The sequence below is a fragment of the Gekko japonicus genome, unplaced genomic scaffold, assembly GCF_001447785.1.
Source record: "Gekko japonicus isolate JY-2015 unplaced genomic scaffold, Gekko_japonicus_V1.1 scaffold1434, whole genome shotgun sequence".
Taxonomy (NCBI): Eukaryota; Metazoa; Chordata; class Lepidosauria; order Squamata; family Gekkonidae; genus Gekko; species Gekko japonicus.
The window spans coordinates 163122-172988 of NW_015160884.1; the positions used below are offsets into that span (position 1 = coordinate 163122).

The window sequence follows — 9867 nt, forward strand, 5'->3', positions numbered from 1 at the left end:
TTATCCAGCCACACCCACCTTTTGCTTGTTATTCTGTTTACCTTGTTTGTTGTCAAAACCCAGAGCTTTTTTGTATGTTAGGCCACACACCCCTAATGTAGCCAATCCTAATGAGTTTCTGCTGTTGGGTGTGGCCTATTATGCTAATGAGTTCCTGCTGGGCGTGGCCAACTCGGGAGCCAGCCGGAACTCCGTTCCTGTGCGTTCCTGCCCCAAAATAGCCCTGGTCTTAAAGTATTTGAAGGGCTGTCATGTAGAAGATGGAGCAGATCTATTCTTTCCTGCTCCGGATTGCAAGACCAGATCTAATGGGTGGAAATTACAAGGGAGTCATTACCAGCTAAATATCAGGAGAAACTTCCTAACTGTCAGAGTGGTTGAGCAGTGGAACAGACTGCCTCGGGAGGTGGTGGATGCTCCTTCACTGGATGTTTCCAAGCAGAGGCTGGACGACCCTCTTTCGGGTATGTTGTAGGGCTGTCTTTCAGCTGTGCTCCTGCAGAGTGCCGGGGGTTGGACTAGATGACCTGCAAGGTCCCTTCCAACTCTAACATTCTATGATTCTATGATTCTATGACTCTAGTCACAGCTTTGGTCAAAGAGCTTCCCACAATCGCTGATCCAGTTTTTCTTTCCCTTGAACTTCAAGTCCCTCCCCCCCACCGTGGAAAGCTGATTATGCTGCAAAGTCCATTGTAATTGCCATGCAGAACGATTCAGATAAGATATTGGGAGGAGGGCGTTGCTATTCTGTGCTGCTGCATCCTTGCCCAAGGCTTTAGGTGACGACATCCCCAGCCTTTGGGAATTGCACACAAGCTCACACCATGAGAGTGCAGGCACACTGGTGGGGCCAGTGTTCCCTCTAAGCCGAGTTAGTTGTGAGCTAGCTCACAGTTTTTTAGCCTCCAGCTCACACAGTTTTGTCTGAGCTCAGGAAGGAGGGCTCCAGGGCAAACTAATTTATGCAGTAGCCAAATCACCTGCTCACAGCTTTAATGCCAGTAGCTCACAAAGTAGAAATGTTGCTCACAGGATTCCACAGCTTAGAGGGAACAGTGCTCTGCTGCACATGTGCCTCAACCACGGTGTTCCCTCTAAGCTGAGTTAGTGTGAGCTAGCTCACAGTTTTTTAGCCTCCAGCTCACACATTTTTGTCCTTGCTCAGGAAGGATGGGGCTCCAGAGCAAACTAATTCATGCAGCAGCCCAATTGCTCGCTCACCACTTTAATGGCAGCAGCTCACACAGTAGAATTTCTGCTCACAAGACCCCACAGCTGAGAGGGAGCACTGGCCACGGTTAGCTTCCGTTTGTGGAGACAAGCCTACGGAGGGTAAGCTGGCCTGGCCAATAGCCAAGCAAGGCCTTGCGGTGCCGCTCAAAGGACAAAACGGCACTTCCCCCAATGGTGTGTCGCTGCTGGTTGTGCCCTGAAGAGATTTTATTAAAAAATATCAGAAGTATACCCAGCGTGTCCACCCCCGGAGGAGGCTGCCTGCTGTGTCCCTGCGTAACTCACAGCTCAAACCTTTTCTCCTTCCGGTTTGTCTCTACTGAGGGGAAGTGGTTCTGTTGCATCAGCCTTTTAGGCCAGTCAATCATTACCAGTGCAAAGTCACTCCAGGCTTATCCGGGGGTGGGGGGTAGTCAAGGAGGCACAGCAGGAGCAGTAACTCGGGCATATACTCAAAGGGTGGGATACTGGGAGGTCAGGCAGCAGGCATTATTCTTATACAGCCGTGAAAGAGTAAAGCATTCCCTTCTGGGGGGGGGGGGGGGGGGGGGCTCAGAGGTGGTGGCGTGGCTCAGAGGCAGAGCCTCTGCTTGGCATGCAGAAGGTCCCAGGTTCAATCCTCGGCATCTCCAGTTAAAAGGACCAGGCAGGAGGTGATGGGATGGGAAAGACCTCTAACCTGAGACCCTGGAGAGCTGTAAAGAGGTGCTGTGGCTCAGTGGGAGAGCCTCTGCTTGGCATGCTGAAGGTCCCAGGTTCAACCCCCGGTAGGGGTCATTTTGTAGAAAAAGAGGTGCAGGAGCTCATTACTCATTGGCATAACTTATTTGCATATGCCACACCCCCTGACATCACTGGAAGTGTGTCAGAAGGCAACATCCACCACTCAAGCTCCACTGGACTGTTTTGGATTGCTAGCTATTTGGGGATCTGTCCTCACAGAGGAGGGGGAGCTTGTACCTGAATAAACCTTGGTCTTAAAGGTGACACTGGACTGTTTTGGGCCGGGGGGCTGGGGCAACTTACCTCTGCAACTTACCTGGCTGCTTCTTGCTCCGACTGAGGGCTGCTGGGAGCAGGGGGCGGGGCTTGTTGCGCTCCTGCAGGAAAGGGCCCCTGATCCCCGGCATCTCCAGTTAAAAGGACTAGGCAGGAGGTGATGCGAAAGACCTCTAACCTGAGACCCTGGAGAGCTGCTGCCAGTCTGAGTAGACAAGACTGACTTTGACGGACCCAGGGTCTGGTTCAGTTTTATAAGGCGGCTTCCTCATTATTTGTTGCTGGAAGGGTGTTCCTCAGCTTCAAGTCTCAAGACTCACTCCCTGTCTTGGGAACAAAGTTTGATTTCTTTAGATACAGTGAAGAACTTTGTCTCTGAAGAGGAGTGCGTGCGCACGAAAGTTCACACCTTGAGTTAAACTTTGTTGGTTTTAAAGGGGCCACCGGACTCAAACTTTGTCCTGCTGCTTCAGATCAGCACAGCTGACCACGTGGATCTACCTGTCTTGTGGATTTCTTCTTCCAAGGGCGAGCCGCTGGCTACAGAATGACTAGAGGGCTCTAGCAATACCGGTCTACAGTGGTCCAGTGCTTAGAGCAGGGCTATTTTGGGGCAGGAACGCACAGGAACGGAGTTCCGGCTGGCTCCCGAGTTGGCCACGCCCAGCAGGAACTCATTAGCATAACAGGCCACACCCAGCAGCAGAAACTCATTAGGATTGGCTACATTTGGGGTGTGTGGCCTAACATGCAAAGGAGTCCCTGCTCCAAAAAAAGGCCCTGGGTTTTGACAACAAACAAGGTAAACAGAATAAGAAGCAAAAGGTGGGTGTGGCTGGATGAGCACACTTCTGGTAACATGGGGGTGTGGCCTAATATGCTAATGAGCTGTGCTGTCGGGGGTGTGGCCTAATAGGCTAATATGTTTCTGCTGTTGGGTGTGGCCAATTATGCTAATGAGTTCCTGCTGGGCTTTTTCTACAAAAAAAGCCCTGGCTTAGAGCAGAAGGCCCCTGGAGCACTACCTGCTTGTCAGGGTTTTTCTGGAACCCTGGAACGTTGCTGACAGCGAGGACCTTGCCGGAATGAGAGCTTTACTTGCCCTGGTCAAGAGAATCAAGTCTGCGCCAGTCGGCACAACGGTATCCTGACCGAGATAGCTTTTTGTTTTTCAAAGTGGCCGGATTTGAATATAATCCATGCTGCCACTGTGGTAAATATTTTATTTAATTCTGTTTGCTTTCAAGTTGCAGTCGACTTGGGACAACCTTCACAGGGCTTTCAAAGCAAGAGGTATTCAGAAGTGGTTGCTACTGCCTGCCTCTGCGTAACGACCCTGGGCTTCCTGGGTTGTTTCCCACCCAAGTACTAACCCTGCTTAGCTTCCAATCTCTGACAAGATCTGGCTAGACTGAGTCATCCAGATTGGGACAGGGATGTTTTTTGTTGTTGTTCAGTCGCACAGATCACGCCAGGCCTTCCGGTCTTCCGCCGTCCTCTGAAGTCGGCTCAATTTCATATTCGTTGCATCGATGACACTGTCTGACCATCTCATCCTTTGCCGTCCCCTTCTTCTTTGACCTTCAGTCTTTCCCAGCATCAGGGTCTTCTCCAGTGAGTGCTCCCTTCTCATTGGGTGGCCAAAGTACTTCAGCTTCAGTTTCATTATCTGGCCTTCCAGCGAACAGTCAGGGTTGATTTCTTTTAGGATTGACTGATTTGATCTCCTTGCAGTCCAAGGGACTCTCAAGAATCTTCTCCAGCACCGTAGTTCAAAAGAATCTATTCTTCGGCGCTCGGCCTTCCTTATAGTCCAACTCTCACAGCCATACATGACTACTGGGAATACCATTGCTTTGACCATGCGGACTTTTGTTGGCAGGGTGATGTGTCTAACTCTTTATCATGCTGTTTAGGTTCGCCATCGCTTTCCTCCCAAGGAGCAGGCGTCTTTTAATTTCATGGCTGCTGTCACAGTCTGCGGTGATCTGGGATCCCAGGAACGTGAAGTCTCTAAACTGGGATTGCTACTAGAATTCCCAAGTTCCCTTGGGAGGAGGCGTGACAGATAAGCCAGTTTTAAAATCAATTTAGATTTATAACATTCACCTATTCCAACGAGCAACGAGCTGACATTTCGGTGGACTTCTCCTAAAATTTGATACCCTACATTAATTTTTACTCAAACCGGTTTCCCCGGCTTGCTAAACTGTGCTGTGGGTTGTTTACTTGCTCAATAGACAAGCTTAATAAATTATAACAAAAGATTTTTTTGCAACACCACTTGACTCCTGCGCAAATTCATAGGCTCGGGATGCAGTGTTGCTCTTGGCACTTCTTGAACACGTGAAGCTGCCTTATCCTAGGTATTCCCAGTAGTCATGTATGGCTGAGAGAGTTGGACTATAAGGAAGGCCGAGCGCCGAAGAATGGATGCTTTTGAACAATGGTGCTGGAGAAGACTCTTGAGAGTCCCTTGGACTGCAAGGAGATCGATTCAGTCAATCCTAAAAGAAATCAACCCTGACTGTTCCCTGGAAGGCCAGATACTGAAGCTGAAGCTCAAAGACTTTGGCCACCCAATGAGAAGGGAGCCCTCACTGGAGAAGAAGGCCCTGATGCTGGGAAAGACTGAAGGTCAAAGAAGACGGGGACGGCAAAGGATGAGATGGTTAGACAGTGTCACAGATGCAACGAACATGAAATTGAGCCAACTTCAGAGGACGGCGGAAGACAGGAAGGCCTGGCATGATCTGGTCCATGGGGTCGTGAAGAGTCGGACTCGACTGTGTGACTGAACAACAACAACCTGTCTTTGGTCTGTCAAGGTCAGTCTTGTGTTTGCTCTGACCCGGCAGCAGATCTCAGGCAGAGATGGTTTACATCACCAGCTAACTTATCCTTTTTGTCAAACTCGGGTCTCGCTTGCCATGGAGTTCTTAATTTACTTTGGTTCTGTATGCCTGTTGTCCTTTGTCATTGTGCTTTGAAGTGGGGAGTCTGGGAACGTTTGTGTGTGTGAAGCCACTTTGCTAAGAGTCGCACTAGCTTGTAACTGAATTTATGCGGGGCCTCCCTTCTCCGGGGAAGAATGCATGCTTGACCTTGGACACCAGACACAGCTAGATACTAAGCTTGCAGGTGCTGGGGAGGGCTAATGGTGCACAGTAGATTTTGGTGGGCTGGCCTGATTGGACTGGACGTGGTATGTGTGTGTTTGAACTATGTATAATATCAGAACTGGCGCCTAGAGAGTCAGTCCAGGGGTCATTTTGTAGAAGAAGAGGTGCAGGAGCTCATTAGCATAACTCATTAGCGTAACTTATTTGCATATACCACGCCCCCTGACATCACCGGGAGTGTGTCAGAAGGCGACACCCACTGCTCAGACTCCACTGGACTGTTTTGGATTGCTAGCTATTGGGGGGAGGGGGGGAACGTGCAGATCTGTCCTCGCAGAGGAGGGAGAGCTTGTACCTGAATAAAACTTGGTCTTAAAGGTACCACTGGACTGTTTTGGACCGGGGGGCCGGGGGGAGCTCTGCAACTTACTTGGCTGCTTCTTGCTCTAACTGAGGGCTGCTGGGAGCAGGGAGCGGGGCTTGTTGCATGTGCCCGCCCCCTGGGCTCTTTACTGCCGGAGCTCCGCTCCTGTGCGCTCCTGCAGGAAATGACCCCTGGTCAGTTCTGACACAGAGCATATCAACTTGACACATCTTCATCTCTCAATAAACAAATCAGAGTGTTGTTGGGAGCAAGTTTGTTCAAGAGTCTGACATTTTTAACTAGAGATGCTGGGGATTGAACCTGGGACCCTCTGCATCCCGAGGAGAGGCTTGTCCACTGAGCTTCAGCCCCCTCTTGAGTTCTGCTGGACCTGAGTGTCTGGATCAAGACAGAGTTGCCCAGACCTAAGGTATTGCAAGAAAGCCAAACTTAAATATGTCATCCGTGACCGAGGGAACACGCCCTCTGCACCCACTCTAGCAAGCCGTTCCAAAGGACTGTGGAAAAAGCCCTTACTGATGGTTTTAATTCTACACACCTTGGCTTTCTTGGCCTTACTTTTCATCGTGGATCAAATATTAGGAATAAGGAGTGGAGACGCCTGGAGCAGAAGGAAAAGCCTAAAGTTTCCCACGTTTGGGTTCTCAGATGTTGCAGGATTCGACAGTTGACGCCCACGTGGGCCATTCTAATCTTCTCCGCCTTCTTTCATCTTCCATTTCTGAGCCAAAGTTGCTTCTTCTGTTGCAGGACCAGGCCGTGTGGAGGGAAGCGTCAGGAGCTCCCAAGGGACCAGTGATTCGGAGAGCGAGGTGTTCTGCGACAGCCTAGAACAAGTGGAGCCAGATCAGGTGATGGGTCTCACGAGATGGGCCTGGAGCAAGAGATACTTGCAGTCTTCAAAGCCCGCCTCCCCAGAGGGCCAGCCCGCCTCTTGGGAGGAAGGGAGTTGTGTGAAAACTTGCCCCCCTCTCTAACAAGTAGCACCGTTAGGCTCAGGGGTCATTTTGTAGAAAAAGAGGTGCAGGAGCTCATTAGCATAACTTATTTGCATGTGCCACACCCCCTGACCTCACCGGAAGTGTGTCAGAAGGCAACACCCACCGCTCAGGCTCCAGTGGACTGTTTTGGATTGCTAGCGATGGGGGGGGGAACGCGCAGATCTGCCCTCACAGAGGAGGGAGAGCTTGTACCTGAAGGCGGGCCCGAGGGGGGGGGCTTTGCAATTTACCTGGCTGCTTCTTGCGCCTTGTAGCCCAACTGAGGGCTGCTGGGAGCAGGGGGCAGGGCTTGTTGCATGTGCCCACCCCCTGGGCTCCTTACTGCTGGAACTCTGCTCCTGTGCGCTCCCGCAGGAAATGACCCCTGGTCAGGCTTAATGAGGGGTTAGCCTGAAATTAACCATTCCCTTTTACCAGCACAATGTTTTTATCCAATTTCCTGCCTTATAGTTCTGCTTTTGCTCTGAAACGGGTCTGTCCCCTCACGTAGGACTCCTAAACCATGTTAATTTTCATGACCACATTTTAGCATGAGCTCTGCATAACCTGAGCTGGGCAGACCTCCTTTTGGGAGCTGAGCTCCTCAGGGGACTGGTGAGTGTGTGTAAAGTGCCCTCAAGGAGCAGCTGACTTATGGCCATCCCGTAGGATTTTCAAGGCAAGTGATTAAGCGGAGCTGGTTGGCCATGGCCTTCCTCTGCAGAGTCTTCCTTGGTGGCCTCCCTTCCAAGTACAGACCCTGCTTAGCTCCCAGTGTATGGCAACCCCAGCAAGGGGCTTCCAAGGCAAGCGAGAAGTGGAGGTGGTTGGCCATCGCCTTCCTCTGCAGAGTCTTCCTTGGTGGTCTCCCTTCCAAGTACAGACCCTGCTTAGCTTCCAGTGTATGGCAACCCCAGCAAGGGGCTTCCAAGGCAAGTGAGAAGTGGAGGTGGTTGGCCATCGCCTTCCTCTGCAGAGTCTTCCTTGGTGGCCTCCCTTCCAAGTACAGACCCTGCTTAGCTTCCAGTGTATGGCAACCCCAGCAAGGGGCTTCCAAGGCAAGTGAGAAGCAGAGGCGGTTGGCCATTGCCTATCTCTGTAGAGTCTTCCTTGGTGGTCTCCCTTCCAAGTATTGACCCAGCTTAGCTTCCAGTGTATGGCAACCCCAGCATGGGTCTTCCAAGGCAAGTGAGAAGCGGAGGTGGTTGGCCATGGCCTTCCTCTGCTGAGTCTTCCTTGGTGGTCTCCCTTCCAAGTACAGACCCTGCTTAGCTCCCAGTGTATGGCAACCCCAGCAAGGGGCTTCCAAGGCAAGTGAGAAGCAGAGGCGGTTGGCCATTGCCTATCTCTGTAGAGTCTTCCTTGGTGGTCTCCCTTCCAAGTATTGACCCAGCTTAGCTTCCAGTGTATGGCAACCCCAGCATGGGTCTTCCAAGGCAAGTGAGAAGCGGAGGTGGTTGGCCATGGCCTTCCTCTGCTGAGTCTTCCTTGGTGGTCTCCCTTCCAAGTACAGACCCTGCTTAGCTCCCAGTGTATGGCAACCCCAGCAAGGGGCTTCCAAGGCAAGTGAGAAGCAGAGGCGGTTGGCCATTGCCTATCTCTGGAGAGTCTTCCTTGGTGGTCTCCCTTCCAAGTATTGACCCAGCTTAGCTTCCAGTGTATGGCAACCCCAGCATGGGTCTTCCAAGGCAAGTGAGAAGCGGAGGTGGTTGGCCATGGCCTTCCTCTGCTGAGTCTTCCTTGGTGGTCTCCCTTCCAAGTACAGACCCTGCTTAGCTCCCAGTGTATGGCAACCCCAGCAAGGGGCTTCCAAGGCAAGTGAGAAGCGGAGGTGGTTGGCCATGACCTTCCTCTGCAGAGTCTTCCTTGGTGGTCTCCCTTCCAAGTACAGACCCTGCTTAGCTCCCAGTGTATGGCAACCCCAGCAAGGGGCTTCCAAGGCAAGGGAGAAGCAGAGGTGGTTGGCCATGGCCTTCCTCTGCAGAGTCTTCCTTGGTGTTCTCCCTTCCATGTACAGACCCTGCTTAGCTCCCAGTGTATGGCAACCCCAGCAGGGGGCTTCCAAGGCAAGTGAGAAGTGGAGGTGGTTGGCCACAGCCTTCCTCTGCAGAGTCTTCCTTGGTGGTCTCCCTTCCAAGTACTGACCCTGCTTAGCTTCTGAGATCTGACAAGACCAGGCTATTCTAGATCACCGATGGATTAATGAATGCAAACAAATCCCTGACCCAAGCAAGACTGTATTTTCTAAACTATGTTGCTTTAGAAGTTTTAGACTACAGAATCTGAGCTGAGCTCCTTGCAAAAGCCAAGTGCATCATGTAGTTTAGCTCTTGTTCATTTGACTTCCATAACCTGAGTAAAGTCAGATGTACAAATTTATTACACTCCTCCACTTGCACCTGGCTGGATGACCTTGGGCAAGCTGTAGCTCTGATAAGAGCTGTTCTTGAAAAAGAGCCGTTTCTGTCAAGCGCTCTCTCAGCCCCACCGACCTCACAGGATGTCTGTTGTGGGGAGGGGAAGGGAGGGGAGTTTGTAAGCCACTCTGAGACTCCTTCGGGTAGTGAAGGGCGGGGTATAAATCCAATCTCCTCCTCGCGATCCCAAAGGCAGCCCCTCCTGCCCCCGGACTAGCATTTCCTGTTCAATAACAAAAACAATGGATGTGCTTTTTAAAAAGCATTGATGATGAACCCCTGTATCTCCCCAACTATCTGGCAGATTTTTCCCACCAAATCTTCAGTTCCCCTCAGTGACCAAATCTTCAATTCCCCTCAGTGACCAAATCTTCAGTTCCCCTCAGTGACCAAATCTTCAGTTCCCCTCAGTTCCTGAGCTCAGGAACGCTACTGAAAATACAGGAGCTGTCCAGTTTTGTGAACCCTTGAGAAATGGCACTTGAGGCAAATTAACTTTAAAAAACAAAATAAAGTTTTTATAAAACAGGCAGGGTGTATACGTATAAATGGGAATAAAGGTTTTGAGATCGCTGAGGTAAAAATTTTCTAATATTTACAGAGTTGAATTCATAGAACATTCAAGAGAGTATAGCTTTCTTTCTTTCTTTCTTTCTTTCTTTCTTTCTTTCTTTCTTTCTTTCTTTCTTTCTTTCTCTCTCTCTCTCTCTCTCTCTCTCTCTCTCTCT

At 50.7% G+C, this 9867-nt stretch overlaps 1 protein-coding gene across 1 annotated transcript in view; it reads left to right on the top strand.

Moving 5' to 3' along the window:
* Positions 1-9867, top strand: part of ACBD4 (acyl-CoA binding domain containing 4) — a 43947-nt gene that overhangs the window by 18335 nt on the left and 15745 nt on the right. The window contains exon 6 of the mRNA XM_015423392.1: positions 6493-6593. Coding sequence (XP_015278878.1) covers positions 6493-6593 — 101 coding nt within the window. The remainder of the gene's footprint in view (positions 1-6492; positions 6594-9867) is intronic.